General features: G+C 40.8%; 1 protein-coding gene across 1 annotated transcript in view; it reads right to left on the reverse strand.

Annotated features, from left to right (window-relative positions):
- The window catches only part of rasa4 (RAS p21 protein activator 4), a 70,711-nt gene that overhangs the window by 33,844 nt on the left and 20,144 nt on the right, over positions 1 to 16,723 (reverse strand). The window contains exons 4-8 of the mRNA XM_071339291.1: positions 16,569 to 16,630; positions 10,594 to 10,720; positions 3,148 to 3,229; positions 2,883 to 3,017; positions 2,152 to 2,243 (exon numbers count right to left, since the gene is read on the reverse strand). Of these exons, the coding sequence (XP_071195392.1) occupies positions 2,152 to 2,243; positions 2,883 to 3,017; positions 3,148 to 3,229; positions 10,594 to 10,720; positions 16,569 to 16,630 (498 nt within the window). The remainder of the gene's footprint in view (positions 1 to 2,151; positions 2,244 to 2,882; positions 3,018 to 3,147; positions 3,230 to 10,593; positions 10,721 to 16,568; positions 16,631 to 16,723) is intronic.

Here is a 16,723-nt window from a genome sequence, read left to right on the forward strand (position 1 = left end):
ACTACGGGTGACATCATGAATATGGAGGTAAATCTTGTTAGAGTTATTGCTTGGAGAGCAGCATAGACACCGCTGAATAATCCTTTGTTTGGGATTGGCATGACATATTAACAGCCCTCCCTTCTTTCCCGGTTATGAAAATGGAAAGTGAAACAGAGCAGTGACAGACAGATGTCCATCAATAATCGTGACCGGCCAAAACAATGTTACGCATCGCCTGAGAGGGAAATGTAGGATTTTTTCATATGAAAACCTAATTCAATATCGCCAGAATGTATTTAAATCCTCCTTTATTTTCCTTTTGAACTACTTGCCATTACATCATCGTTACAGATTCAACTATGCTACTTTCAAAAACCAATTTGATAAATAGAATGCAAAATAGAATGAGCATAAAAATAAAAGGAAGACGGAAGACATTAGAATGAGGCCATTGGGGAAACGTTAAGTTGGTGGAGTTATACTGATTAATTGGGGGAGAAGGGATGGTGGTTAAATCACTGTCTGCATTCTAAATGCCACCCTATTCCCATAAAAGTACTGCACTATAAAGGAAATAGGGTACCATTTGGGATGCATACACTATGTTCATACTGTACAGTAAAACGTTTGGCTTTTTAATCTTACAATTACAACCACTTCCTGATGTATGCAGCACTAAATATATAATACACTGACCTATGGTCCCTGTGACTAATAGCGTATCTGGTCATCTCAGGTCCTTATTTGGTAGTTATTTCCACAGGTTTATACTGTGTCGACCAATCTTCTCCTAGTGAAAGCCACTAATTGGTTAGGGGTTAGGGTAGAGAGACCAATATTTTGGATTTCCCTTTATTAAAAATGGGGAAACATCAAGTAAACGGTGAGAATGAAAAGCAGCACACACGATCCACCACCAGTCATGCACTGGTCTATAATACAACCATTTATGAAGTACTTACATGCATAACAATTAGCATTTGCTTACAAACACATTAGGGCCAGATCATAAGCTGCATGCTTGTAAGCTGGTAATGATGATTAAAGACGCTTATGGAGAAGCATGATGACATGACATTAGTTATACATAACGTCATTCTTTATGGTGTTCACGACAACGATTTTATGAATGGCTGCACAAAATGACCTAAAGCAGTGCTCTGTCCATAGAAATGTACTCCTATGGGTACACAATATAGCCGCCAGTTCACCCATTATGGCATTTAAGTGAATGGGAAAGCTCTTCTAGGGTTCTAATTCTATGGCTATGTACTGCACCAGGAAGAGCATGCCCTCTCAAATCCTCCCCAACCATGATCACATTCAGAGGTTAACGGAGATTTCTTGTCTCTCAATACCAGCCACCAGCTGAAAGAACAACATCCATAGTTCGCCAGTGCCAGCGAGCCATGTAGCCGGCCCAATCGCCCTACATTGCCCTTGTTTCTGGCACTAATCTGGGTTCCCGCGGGGGCATACTGCTTTTGTCCCCTCCTGTCCAAAAAGGATGCATATCCTGCTACAGCCCTCTTCCTTTTATATAAGCCCCACTCCTCCTCTCCTCACAATTTCCCTCCCTCTCTAATCCCTGCCCAGAGTCCACATGGCCAAATGATCCTTTATGGAGGAGAAATAAACCAGGGATTTAGCCCGGGAAAAGGATTAGCACTTCCTGTCGGCACATGGACCGGAACAGATGCACCCGCCCACACTCTCGCACACGCATGCACATACACACATGCACTCACACACTACACTCCCATGCGCATAAAAAGCTAACTGAAGCTGGCTAGCTTCAGAAAACCCTGAATAGATCTAGCTTCCATCTTAGTGTACCCCTTTGGACTGTGAGATACAAAACAAATTACCGGAGCCTGCTTCCTCCACCTAATTTACAACACTACTCTATGAGGATACTACGCACTTGTCACTCTTCTTCACACTTTGTGTTTCATTACTTATTTATTGACATTGGCCAATACCAATAATAATAATTATTAGATTTCAATGTCTATGACTGCCATGTGGGTATAAAATAAAACAAAAAAACTTGGATAGAGGAGCTTGCATGTCACCAAGCCATTTCTATATTGTCAGCTAACGGTTGTTTCCTTGGTGCAAAAAACTTGTTTGCATTTATGATAATAGTGGCAACCCATTGATACTCACTCATGCTGACTATGTTTGGGCTTATCAGGGACCAGGCGAAACCAGCCCTCCTCCTGGTGGGCTGACTGCAATCTGTGGATGTTGAACAAAACCTGAACAGAGGAGAATAAACATCAACACATTTGATTACAATACATTGTAAACTAATTGTATTCAATGTATATGGAGAGTAGTGTTGATCATGTTGTGATCCTGTGTGTCTAAATCTGACGTCTACAGAACATGGCCCAGAGTAAGAGTGCTGATCTAGGGTCAGATCCCCCCTGTCTAACAGGCTAAACTCAGCACTGCTACTCTGAGACTCTTTTTTGAATATGGACATAACCAGGGTTCCAATTATCCATTCAACATTCATATTTAAAACATTTATGGGGGGTGCCCACATATTTTTAACTTTTCAGCTGTGACTGACCGGGCTTCAAACCCCAGGTCTCCTGCACAACATAATACCATTCCTTACAAAATATGCCTACTGAGTTAAAGCCTAGGTATTAGCTTAGGGAGATGACTAAGACCTGACGACTTGCGTTAAGGTTACACGACCAAACCACCTACATTAAAAAGTAAGTGCTTCACATCACTGTTATTCAGACTTGGTAGTAGGGCTACAAAATTCCATTAACTTTCCGAAGGTTATCCTGCTTATTCCTTTCTGATTCCGGGAATCTTCCAACCGGGATTTCTGGGAAACCTGGGAATTTTGGGAAAGTTACCCCAACAGAACTTCTCACCTTTCCCAGGAAGTCATTCTTGCTGACAAGGTCCCAATCCCACACCTCAACACTCAGAGGTGTGTCCAGGGGGGCATCGTCCAGCTCAAACTCAAAGCTCTCGTTCCAGCGCGGATAACAGGACTTCTTGACCACCTGAAACATCCATTCGCAGATTCCTATATTCAATTCACAAGTCAAAAGGGCCTTTTCAAAAAGTTTTTCCAATGAATGTATTAAATATCTTAATGTAAGGACCATGGATGCAGGCAGGTCTTTGGCTTACCGCACTTTCGTGGGTTTTGCAGTTGTATTGTACTCTGACAAAAGGGTCCGACGCTCCATTGCGATCCTTTTTTGCAAGGTCTCTGAAGCACAAACCCACACAAAAAGAAAAGTTTAGCATTTTACAGATTAGTTGACATTGAAGCACATTGTATCTCCACTCTCCATCAGATCTGGGTCACTCAAAACAGTATGTCTTCTTTCAAACACATCAGAAGGCGTTTGATTAAGTTCTCTCCGGTGCAATGGGATCAATGGAATAGTCCCAAAAGTGCAAACCCGCGCACCAGGCAAGAAAAATCAAGCGCACCTAAAGTAATTATAAGAAAACCAATGTTATATTTTAACCCATAACCACAGGTCTAGTCTCAATCACAAAAAAATGCCCTCCCACGCACTATTTGAGATGAGGTCAGTATGAGATCATTGGGGATGAGCTCAGAGAAAGTAATCAACACGCCTCGTTGTAGTATCTAGAGTCAGCCTGGCGTATGTCTGTCTGTGTGAATCCAGCTGCTCCGGCAGATGGGCTGAAATACAAACAGCACAGACGACGCCCCAGGTATTTATGAAGAATGAGTTCACGGAGTTTGGAAGCTGTGTGGCCAGTACACGTAACGCTCAAACCTGTGAACAATACAAAGATGGAACTGTATGTTCGTAGTAGACCAAACCAGACTACTGCTGATTTATCAAGCTATGTTTACAGCGCAAACTCAAAATAAAACATTTTTAAAATAGGCCCAGTGCAGTCAAAAATGTGATTTATTCCATTTTATATACTATACAGTGCATATAGAAAGTCTACACCTCCTTGAACTTTTTTCACATTTTGTTGTGTTACAAAGTGGGATTTAAATAGATTTAATTGCAATTTGTTATTGATCTACACAATATTCCATACTGTCAAAGTGAAAAGAAAATTCTACAAATTAATCTTACATAATATATATATAAATAAAACTAAAATATAGTCATTGTATAAACACTCACACCCTTTGTATTGGCAAGTCTAAATTAGTTCAAAAGTAACATTTGGTTTAACAAATCACCTAAGCTATATGGACTCACTGTGTGTGAAATAATAGGGGTTGACATGATTTTTGAATAACTACCCCTTTCTCTGTCTCCCATACACATAACATCTGTAAGGTCCCTTGAATTTCAAGCACAGATTCAACTAAAGACCAGGGAGCTTTTCAAAAGCCTCAAAGGGCAGTGGTTGGTAGATGGGTAACAATAACAAATCAGACATTGTATACATCTTTAAGCATGGCCAAGTTCATAATTATGCTGTGGATGATGCAGTCATCCTTCTGAACTAAGCTGCAGGACAGGAATGAAACTGCTTAGGGATGTCACCGTGAGGCCACTGGTGATTTTAAGACAGCTTCAGAGTTCAATGGCTGTGATGAAAAAAAACAAGGATAGAGCAATATTGTAGTGACTCCACAATAATGACCTAAATGACAGAGTGAAAAGAAGAATACAAATATACAGAATAAAAAGTGTTAAAGCCTGAATTAAAAATGTATTAAATTGAGATTTTTTAGGTCACTGGCCTACAATAACCCATAATGACAAAGTGGAATTGTGTTTTTTATTTTTTTTATTTTTACAGATTAATTAAGAATGAAAAGCTGAAATGTCTTGAGTCAATAAGTATTCAACTGTTATGGCAAGCCTAAATAAGTTCAGGAGTAAAAATGTGCTTAACAAGTCACATAATAAGTTGCATGGACTCACTTACTGCGCAATAGTGTTCAACATGATTTTTTAAATGACTACCTCATCTCTGTACCCCACACATACAATTATCTGTAATGTCCCTCAGTCGAGCAGCGAATTTCAAACACAGATTCAACCACAAAAACCAGGGAGGGTTCCCAATGCCTCGCAAAGAAGGCCACCTATTGGTAGATGGGTTAAAAAGCAGACATTGAATATCCCTTTTATCATGGTGAAGTTATTGCACTTTGGATGGTGCATCAATACACCCAGTCACTACTAAGACACAGGCGTCCTTCCTAACTCAGTTGTCGAAGAGGAAGGAAACCGCTCAGGGATTTCACTATGAGGCCAATGGTGACTTTAAAACAATTACAGAATTTAATGGTTGTGATCGAAGAGAAATGAGGATATATAAACATTGTAGTTACTCCACAATACTAACCTAATTAACAGAGTGAAAATATTCCAAAACATGCATCCTGTTTGCAAGAAGGCAATAAACAAAAAAATTGGCAAAGCAATTCCCTTTTTGTCCTGAATACAAAGTGTTTTGTTTGGTGTAAATCCAATACGTTACTGAGTACCACACTCCATAATTTCAAGCATAGTGGTGGCTGTATCATGTTATGGGTATGTCTGTAATCGTTAATGACTGGGGAGTTTCTCAGGATAAAAAAGAAACTAAATGGAGTTAAGCACAGGCAAAATCCTAGAGGAAAACCTGGTTCAGTCTGCTTTCCACCAGACACTGGGAGATTAATTCACCTTTCAGCAGGGCAATAACCTAAAACACATGGGCAAATCTACACTGGAGTTACTAACCAAGAAGACAGTGACTGTTCCTGAGTGGCCGAGTTACAGTTTTGACTTAAATCTAATTGAAAATCTATGGTACTACCTGAAAATGGTTGTCTAGCAATGATCAACAACCAATTTGACCTAGCTTGAAGAATTTTGAAAATAATTTGTAAAAAGTGGGCAAATGTTGCACAATCCAGGTGTGGAAAGCTCTTTGACTTACAAAGACTCATAGCTGTAGTCGCTGCCAAAGGTGATTCTACAAGTATTGACACAGGGGTGTGAAAACTTATGTAAATTAGATATCTTCATTTTCAATAAATTAGCAAACATTTCTAAAAGCATGTCTTCACTTTGTCATTATGGGGTAGTGTGTAGATGGGTGAGAAAAATGCTTACTTTAATTCAAGCTATAACCAAATGTGGAATAAGGTATAAGTACTTTCTGAAGGCACTGTATATTAGTGTTTGATTTTTTTATTAATGTAGAAAAATAGTATTGTCTAGATAGTTGACAATTTTCTTACAATTAAATACATTTTAAAATCACACTTTGTATCACAATAAAATGTGAAGAAATCCAAGAGATGTTCTATAGGCACTGTATATTTCCACACTATGAGGTTGGAATAATACTGTGGAAATGATGATTATGCCCCTTTAGTGTATGTTTTGGTGGGATGGAGTTTTGGCCTGCTTGGTGACATCACCAGGTGGTAAATTAGTTTATCGACCAATAAGAAAGAGTTCCAAACATCTCTGCTAGATTTCAGTTTTCCCCCTCACCACTCGGACCACTCTGACTGTCCTTGCTAAATTCTTGCTTGAGAAATTGCTCTTTGCTAAGAACCTGTTTGTTTTTAATGGTCAAACATAAAACAAATCACAGTATCTAGTCTCCATCCAATTGGCAACAGATTTTCAGGCAAATTTTCAAAAATCTGCATAAAGAAAATACGCAAATTTTTCCACCAGTGGTGTTTCCACCAAATTAACTAGTTGCAGATACAAATCAGTGAGCGATTACATACGGCACACAATGTAATATCTCGCTGAAGTTTTCATGTACCGAATAAAAATATAAAGTTCAATGTGTGTCCATTGCATTTAACTGTACCAATAGTTGTCACAAAAACTTGTATTAAATAGCAAATGTGCCTACTCTGGTCTTGCCACGTGCACTCTAGCCAACTGCTCGCAGATAGTGTGGGTAGGCTGTGTGGCCGGGTAGGTTAGTCTACGCATGAGATTATTAAGGATAAGAGCGAGAATATTTTTACTTGTCAAACGGCAGTCAAGCGTAGATCATCATGCCACCAGAATGAGACCCTCAATATTTATTGGAAAGGAGCATCATGATCACTGTGCACTTTCACCACCTTGTGAAGTTCATCATAATTTATTTAATCTGTAGCCTAATAATAAACTGCATGGTTTTCCGAGTCGTCGTGGAAGGACCACACCATACTGCATGACTCCAAATGTAATTCGATATGATGGTTGTTATATAAATATTTGCGCTTAAAAAGGTGTTTTCACCACAATTTCTCACATAATTAATTTGACAGACAAAACGATCCCACTATGTCCATGTCGGAATTTATAAAGTTGCACCAAAACTTTGTTTCCATCACAGATGTCGTGACTTTTTTCACATAAATATGGATGGAAACGCAGTTAGTAAGGTACTTATTGTTACCCAGAATGTTTTTGCTAATGAGATAAAAACGTCTGTATTTGACTTTTAATTTAAGAAATATACTATATACAGTTGAAGTCGGAAGTTTACATACACTTAGGTTGGAGTCATTAAAACTTGTTTTTCAACTCCACCACAAATTTCTTGTTAACAATCTATAGTTTTGGCAAGTCGGTTAGGACATCTACTTTGTGCATGACACAAGTCATTTTTCCAACAATTGTTTACAGACAGATTATTTCACTGTATCACAATTTCAGTGGGTCAGAAGTTGAAATACACTAAGGTGACTGTGCCTTTAAACAGCCTGGAAAATTCCAGAAAACGATGTCATGGTTTTAGAAGCTTCTGATAGGCTAATTGACCTCATTTGAGTCAATTGGAAGTGTACCTGTGGATGTATTTCAAGGCCTACCTTCAAACTCAGTGCCTCTTTGCTTGACATCATGGGTAAATCAAAAGAAATCAGCCAAGACCTCAGAAAAAAAAATTGTAGACCTCCACAAGTCTGGTTCATCCTTGGGAGCAATTTCCAAATGAATGAAGGTACCACGTTCATCTGTACAAACAATAGTATGCAAGTATAAACACCATGGGACCACGCAGCCATCATACCGCTCAGGAAGGAGACGCGTTCTGTCTCCTAGAGATAAACGTACTTTGGTGCGAAAAGTGCAAATCAATCCCAGAACAACAGCAAAGGACCTTGTGAAGATGCTGGAGGAAACGGGTACAAAAGTATCTATATCCACAGTAAAATGAGTCCTATATCGACATAACCTGAAAGGCCGCTCAGCAAGGAAGAAGCCACTGCTCCAAAACCATCATTAAAAAGCCAGGCTACGGTTTGCAACTGCACATGGGGACAAAGAATGTACTTTTTTGGAGAAATGTCCTCTGGTCTGATGAAACAAAAATAGAACTGTTTGGCCATAATGATCATTGTTATGTTTGGAGGAAAAAGAGGGAGGCTTGCAAGCCAAAGAACACCATCCCAACCGTGAAGCACGGGGGTGGCAGCATCATGTTGTGGGGGTGCTTTGCTGCAGGAGGGACTGGTGCACTTCACAAAATAGATGGCTTCATGAGGATGGAAAATTATGTGGATATATTGAAGCAACATCTCAAGACATCAGTCAGGAAGTTAAAGCATGGTTGCAAATGGGTCTTCCAAATGGTTCATGACCCCAAGCATACTTCCAAAGTTGTGGCAAAATGGCATAAGGACAACAAAGACAAGGTATTGTAGTGGCCATCACAAAGCCCTGACCTTAAACCCATAGAAGATTTGTGGGCAGAACAGAAAAGGCCGTGTGCGAGCAAGGAGGCCTACAAACCTGACTCAGTTACACCAGCTCTGTCAGGAGGAATGGGACAGAATTCCCCCAACTTATTGTGGGAAGCTTGTGGAAGACTACCCGAAACATTTGACTTAAGTAAAACAATTTAAAGGCAATGCTCCCAAATACTAATTGAGTGTATGTAAACTTCTGACCCACTGGGAATGTGATGAAAGAAATAAAAGCTGAAATAAATCACTCTACACTATTATTCTGACATTTCACATTCTTAAAATAAAGTGGGGATCCTAACTGACCTAAGATAGGGATTTTTTACTCAGATTAAATGTCAGGAATTGTGAAAAACTGAGTTTAAATGTATTTGGCTAAGGTGCATGTAAACTTCCGACTGTATATACACACAAATGTATGTGGACACCCCTTCAAATTAGTGGATTAGACCATTTCAGCCACACCCGTTGCTGACAGTTGTATAAAATCGCTCACACAGTTATGCAATCTCTATAGACAAACATTGGCAGTAGAATGGCCTTAAGAGCTCAGTGACTTTCAAAGTGGCACAGTCATAGGATGCCACCTGTCCAACAAATACATCAAATTTCTGCCCTGCTAGAGCTGCTCCGGTCAACTGTAAGTGCTGTTATTGTGAAGGGAAAACGTCTAAGAGCAATAGCGTTTTAGCCGTGAAGTGGTAAGCCACACCAGCTCACAGAATGGGACCGCAAAATAGTTTGTCCTCAGTTAAAACAATCTAACGAGTTCCAAACTGCCACTGGAAACAACGTCAGCACAATAACTCTTAGTCGGAAGCTTCATGAAATGGATTTCCATGGCCGAGCTGCCGCACACAAGCCTAAGATCACCATGCGCAATGCCAAGTGTCGGCTGGAGTGGTGTAAAGCTCGCCGCTATTGGACTCTGGAGCAGTGAAAACACAATGACATTCTAGATGATTCTGTGCTTCCAACAGTTTGGGGAGGCCCTTTCCTGTTCCAGCATGACAATGCCTCCATGCAAAAAAGCGAGGTCCATACCAAAATGGTTTGTTGAGATCAGTGTGGAAGAAATGTTATTTAACTAGGCACGTCAGTTCAGAACAAATTCTTATTTACAATGACGGGCTACACCGGCCAAACCCGGACGACACTGGGCCAATTGTGCGCCGCCCTATGGGATTCCCAATCACGGCCGATTGTGATACAGCCTGGCCTGCACAGAGCCCGGACCTCAAACCTCATCGAACACCTTTGGGATTAATTGGAATGTCGACTGCAAGCCAGGCCTAATCACCCAACATCAATCCCCGACCTCACTAATGCGCTTGTGGCTGAATGGAAGCAAGTCCCTGCAGCAATGTTTATCTAGTGGAAAGCCTTCACAGAAGAGTGGAGGCTGTTATAGCAGCAAAAGGGTGATCAACTCCATATTTAATGCTTGTGATTTTGGATTGAGATGTTTGACGAGCAGGTGTGCACATACTTTTGGTCATGTAGTGTATATAACATCCAAAACATCAGAATTATTCATAAACAATTGGTTATACATAGAGAAGTGTTAAAAAATGGTTTAATAAAAATGAAATGTATACAGTGATGGTAGACCCCACCTCATCCACTACCAATGAGCAGCACTGGCCTTGTGTGATGTAGTTGCTGTACAAAGCGATGCCGTCAGCGTATCTAGAGTAAAACCTGAGAAGTAGGTCCACCCTAGATCCCACAGGTAATTTGTCACCTTCTAGGTAATGAATGTGTATGTACCAAGACATTTAGTAGGCAATTTTATCCAACTTCCTGTAGTAGATGCATACATTTTGGTATGGATGGCCACCGCGAGAATTAAACCCACAATCCTGGCGTTGTAAGCACTATGCCCCAACAAATGAGCCATACAGGACTAGCCAACATCCATGTCTTACCTGGCCTCCAGTACTTGGCAGCGCAGTATTCTGGGGACGTCCCCTAACACTGATATCTGGAGGTGAATCTCCCCTTGCACCTCCTCATCTGGGTCAATCTCAGTTAGGTTCACCCAGCCATCCAGCCCTTCAACACACAGGAAAGTTATTGTGGGGACACGTGAGATATATGGTCCTATAGCAAATGCACTTTACACGCTCATAACCAAAGTTATGTAGAATAACCAAATGTATATAGAAGAAAACATGCTCATAAAAACACACACTTTCCTGTTTGGGATGGCTTGTGTATTGCTCTGATGAGATAAGGTAATTCATGAGGGGAATACAGTATGTCGTACACACACACACACACTGTGAATAAATCCCACCAATAACATATTTTCTCTGTGTCTCAGGCTTTTGGAGGCTTAATGTAAAAGACCTAATGCCTGTGATACATTCGCTTCTGCGCGAGTAGATCTTGAACCCGGTTTAAACCTGCATTCAACAGCCTTCGAACTGGAACAGATCTAATACATGCACTGCAATTTGGACTCAAATATACTGTACTCTGATGTCTTAATATCAGACCTGGAAAACCTCTGGATAATACCAATGACTAAGGATAATAACAGATTTAGTCAACCAAGCACAAGCAATAAATTGACGATTTATCGGGAAATAAACCACAGGCAATAAGTTCCTTGATTAAAAGGAAAACATTAGGACAGCCTCAGTCTCACTAAATCTGTTATCCTTACAGTCATTGGTATTATCCAGAGGTTTTCCAGGTCTGATATTTTAGAGTACAGTAGCTATTTCACATTTATTTCCTACATACGACTCATGTATTTTGTCAGAATTCAGCTCATCATAAAGTCAATGCATAAAATACAGAAGCTGAATGAAACAACCAGTGAATTGACTCTTCATCCCTCCAGATAATTTCCAACTACATTCAACCAGTAGGCCTATTTATTCCAGCTTCCCAATGATTTATGAAGTGTCCTATCAAGTCGGCAAGATTTCCCAGAATCGTTCTGTTTACCCTTGAAAGAAGTGTTTTTTCTCCTGATTGATATTCCAGGGTATGTCTCTAGTCAAGCAACATTATTCTTTATTGCCGGCTGAGTGTGGGACAAAAATAAATCTGGCTACAACCACAGACGTTTCCACAAAGCAGGACGGAAAAAAGCTTTGAGGCTTTTTTTATTAGGCTGTCTTGTTTCTAATGCAGACACAGATCATTGGTTCAGCGGACTGTGCGTGGGTTACAAACAGTCCGATCATTGGTTCAGCGGACTGCGCATGGGTTACAAAACAGATGGAACATTGGTCAATGGTCTGTGCTAATAGCTACTTGTGGCCATGAGGCGATATGGGACCCTATTCCCTACATATTACACTATTTTTGTCAAAAGAGGTGCACACTATAGGGAAAAGGGTACCATTTGGGACACACCCATGGAGGCCTTAAACTTCAGACTGACAGCAGTAGTTTCATCGCCTCTATTTTGAGGGCTGTCTTGATTGTCAGTTATTTTTCAATCTCCATCTTAGAAGTCAAATTTCCGTTGCGCTGAAAATGTACAATTAACTATCTATTCCAGAACAAACAGTGAGAGGAGTAAGTTGTGTTGATGACAAAGGCTTTTCTCTGAACATTGTGAAATCTTGGCTGGCATTCAGCCAGGGAACAGAAACTGGAGGAAGGGAGACTTCTGTCTACAATGGGCACAACATTGATGAAGTCATTTCAGAAAAGTGAACTGAAACAAGAGTCGGTCAGTTTCCATTTCGAGCACAGCATGAAAAGTAATGTCAGTAGTTTTAGAGTAGAAAAATACACCAGTAACACTGAATAGTTCATGTACGGTCTCTGGCCCACTAGTCCCTTTATAGTGCACTACGTTTTACCAGAGCCATATGGACCCTGGTCAAAAGCAGTGCACTATAAAGGGATTAGGGTGCCATTTGGGACAGAAACCATGTGAAGACCATTCTGAGGAAACGTCGCCGTCCTGTCTATGGTATATGCTATCCTAACAAACATGTACAATGCGGGAAACTGAACTAAAAAAAACAAAATCATATCAAATATGGATGAGTACGAGTTGACTTAAAACATTTTAAAATCAAAAATCACATTTATTTTATAAAGCCCTTTTTACATCAGCAGTGCTTTACAGATACCCAGCCTAAAACACAAAAGAGCAAGTAATGCAGAAGCAGTGGCTAGGGAAAAAAATCCCCAGAAGGCAGAAACCTAGGAAGAAACCCAGAGAGGAAACAGGCTCTGAGGGGTGGCCAGTCCTCTTCGGTCTGTACCGGGTTGAGATTTAAGAATATCTGTGGCCATTAAGGCCAGATGGTTTTTCCAAGATGTTCAAACGCACAAATGTTCTCCACAGCATTCTGTTTAGGCCTAGTATACACTTGACCAAACCTTGGTAGAGGCCAGTCGGCATCAGTGAAAGGTCTCATCCATGAGTGTTCAAACCGTGACTGGCAAATATACACACACTAGGGGTCTCTAACCTTTCAAGCCTTGACCTGCCTGCTTCAAAAGGTGATTCAGTGCGCTCACAGTCCTCTTTCCCACCCCCTTCCTCAGAGGTCCCTCTCCATACAGCCTGCTTCTCTCAAGGTTATTTCCACAGTAATCCCCCAGACACCTCAAGTGTGAGAGCCCTAGCAGAGAAGCACATTCACACTGTCAAGCAGTAGAACATGGTCTGACATCACACAAAAGGGATCTATTTTTGTGATCGTTTTCAAACTGGAATGATTCTCATTTAATTATGTCTTCAGAAAAAAAAGTAACATGTTAAAGGCTCTGATGGTGTAGCAGATAGAAGGGTGAGGGGTGATGACTGTTCGTCTCCTTTAATGTTTGGCCTACCGTTTAAACAAGGATGACCAATGAAGTCACTGTTCATCCCCTTCAATTTAAGCCTTGGTCTCCCCTTTGGAAACAAAGGCTTCTCCTGGTTGGTCAGATAAGTTTTAAAGCAACGCATCTGCAATGGATTACAATGCGGAGACAAGAGGGTAGGAATATGCTTGCCCGACTCGTTATGTATAAGGACTTCCCTTAATCAAAACAATGACAAAGCAATAGACCCCTGGAAAAGTGCTCCATCTAGCCTTTGTGATTATGAGTAAGAGAAGTTCTTTCACTGTTTGTAAATGTTTACCAGTACACAAAACTGAGATCCAATGACATACTGTATACAGGAGATGCAATATAAAGAAGCTAACGTTTATATGTTGTCTTGTAGTGTACGGTGTTTGGTAAAAATGTTTGATCGTAACGCAGACTACACCAAACTGGTATATCATTGGCCTGTCTTAAGCATGCATGATGCCCTACATAAATCCTGTATAAACAACATATCATTCATATTATAGGAAGTAATAAAGCGTTATACCAGATGGCTTGCTACCATGTGAATCATATCAGAGTTGATCAATCAGCTCGTAATTATCTAGAAGTATCTTGGGAATTTAAACATGCTGCCACATCTTACAAATACACAAAGCTCATTGGAGTTATTAGCTACACCTTCGGCAAGTTCCAGCCACCAAGACTAATGACAATTCCCGCCCTCGTCTCCGTGAGTGCCAGAAAGTCTCCATCATCCCTGCATGGAAGAAAACGGAGTAAGACTACCCCCCACGACCAGCATCGGTGTCACGACCCTACTGTGAAGTGTGACTCAGGCCCCTCACCCACATGTCACTCTCTTCACGAAGCTCTGTAGTCACCCCTGTGTTTGCCCAGTGAGTCAGCCTGCCAACACTAAAATAAGCCAGCAGGTAGAGACGATCAGACAATGGCTCAAAGCAGCGTTGGTGGGATAAGTGTTATTCTAACCATATGACCATAAGTCTGAGTTTGCACTGAGAAAAGGCCCACTTGAATTTTATGGGCCGGTTTCCCAGACAAAGATTAAGCCAAGTCCTGGACTAAGAAGTTATTTCAACGGATATTGATCATGCTTTTTAGTCCAGGACCAGGCACAGGCTTGATTCTGTGTCCGGGAAACTGTCCCATTAAAATCCAGTGGGCCTTTTCTCAGTGCAAACCCAGACTTATGAACCAAGTGAGTAAGACTTTGTTTAAAGACCTCATTCAAGGAGAGGCCACTTGTGAACCTATGTGATCATGTGATTGTCGTGTCCGTTATTTAGAAAACAAAAGTATGCTCTAGGGCTATGTGATGACTCACCACACCAGCGTCATGGCAACAGTGGAATGCAGGGATCCTTGAATCAATAGTCCAGATAATGACTAAGCACACAAGATGACTTTACTCCTGAACTCATCTGATCCCTTTTACTCTTACAGGGTAGAGGGAATTCCTTTACTGGAAGGACGAGACATACACTACCGGTCAAAAGGTCTACATTGTAGAATAATAGTGAAGACATCAAAACTATGAAATAACACTGCCAAAAAAGTGTTAAACAAATCAACACATTTAAAAAATGTGAGATTCTTCAAATAACAACCCTTTGCCTTGATGACAGCTTTGCACACTCTTGGCATTCTCTCAACCAGCTTCATGAGGTAGTCACCTGGATTGCATTTCAATTAACAGGTGTGCCTTGTTAAAAAGTTAATTTGTGGAATTTCTTTCCTTCTTAATGAGTTTGAGCCAATCAGTTGTGTTGTGACAAGGTGATACAGAAGATAGAGCCCTATTTGGTAAAATACCAAGTCCTTATTATGAACAGAACAGCTCAAATAAGCAAAGAGAAATGACAGTCCATCATTACTTTAAGACATGGTCAGTCAATACGGAAAATTTCAAGAACTTTTAAAGTTTCTTCAAGTGCAGTCGCAAAAACTATCAAACGCTATGATGAAACTGGCTCTCAAGGGGACTGCCACAGGAATGGAAGACCCAGAGTTACCTCTGCTGCAGAGGATAAGTTCACTAGAGTTCCCAGCCTCAGAAATACCAGCCTAAATAAATGCTTCACAGAGTTCAAGTAACAGACACATCTCAACATCAACTGTTCAGAGTAGACCACTACTAAAGGACACCAATAAGAAAGAGACTTGCTTGGGCTAAGAAATACGAGCAATGGACATTAGACTGGTGGAAATTTGTACCAAATTGGAGATTATTGGTTCCAACCGCCGTGTCTTTGTGAGACGCGTTGTGGGGGAACGATGACCTCCGCATGCGTATTTCCCACCGTAAAGCATGGAGGAGGTGGTGTTATTGTGGGTGATTTGCTGGTGACACTGTCTGATTTATTTAGAATTCAAGGCACACTTAACCAGCATGGCTACCACAGCATTCTGCAGCGATACGCCATCCCATTTGGTTTGGGCTTAGTGGGACTATCATTTGTTTTTCAACAGGACACTGACCCAACACACCACCAGGCTGTGGAAGGGCTATTTTACCAAGAAGGAGAGTGATGAGTGCTGCATCAGATGACCTGGCCTCCACAATCCCACAACCAAATTGAGATGGTTTGGGATGAGTCAGACCGCAGAGTGAAGGAAAAGCAGTCAACAAGTGCTCAGCATATGTGGGAACTCCTTCAAGACTGTTGGAAAAGCATTTCAGGTGAAGCTGGTTGAAAGAATAACAAGAGTGTGCAAAGTTGTCATCAAGGCAAAGGGTGGGTATTTGAAATATATTTTGATTTAAGAGTTTTTGGGTTACTACATGATTCCATGTGTTATTTCATAGTTTTGATGTCTTCACTATTATTCTACAATTTAGTGGGTGTTCTAAAACTTTTGACCAGTAGTGTACCGTAGTTCAACAACATGGGTCCATTTGACCCGACAACATGCTAAGATCATTTCTGAGAACATGGAAGTTGCTAAAACTCAAAGAAATTGGTCAGTGTTAGCGTAAAGGAAAGTGCACATGGCTAAATAATTTGACATGTTTTGGGTCAAAACACAGCTTGTATATTGCCTCAGACCATGATTTGAGGAAAACACAGCCGCAGCGAGGTCTCACCTTGTGGTTTGGCAGCCAAGGCTTCCTTATTGATGGATACCTTCCCGATGACGTCATCACGGCTGGAACGACACAAGGGCTACAGGTTAGGTAGATTCCACTGAACTTGCTCTTCAAGTTTGTACCACTGTCAATAATAAATTCAAATGAGTCTG

This window comes from Salvelinus alpinus, chromosome 13 (genome assembly GCF_045679555.1).
Source record: "Salvelinus alpinus chromosome 13, SLU_Salpinus.1, whole genome shotgun sequence".
NCBI classification, from domain to species: Eukaryota; Metazoa; Chordata; class Actinopteri; order Salmoniformes; family Salmonidae; genus Salvelinus; species Salvelinus alpinus.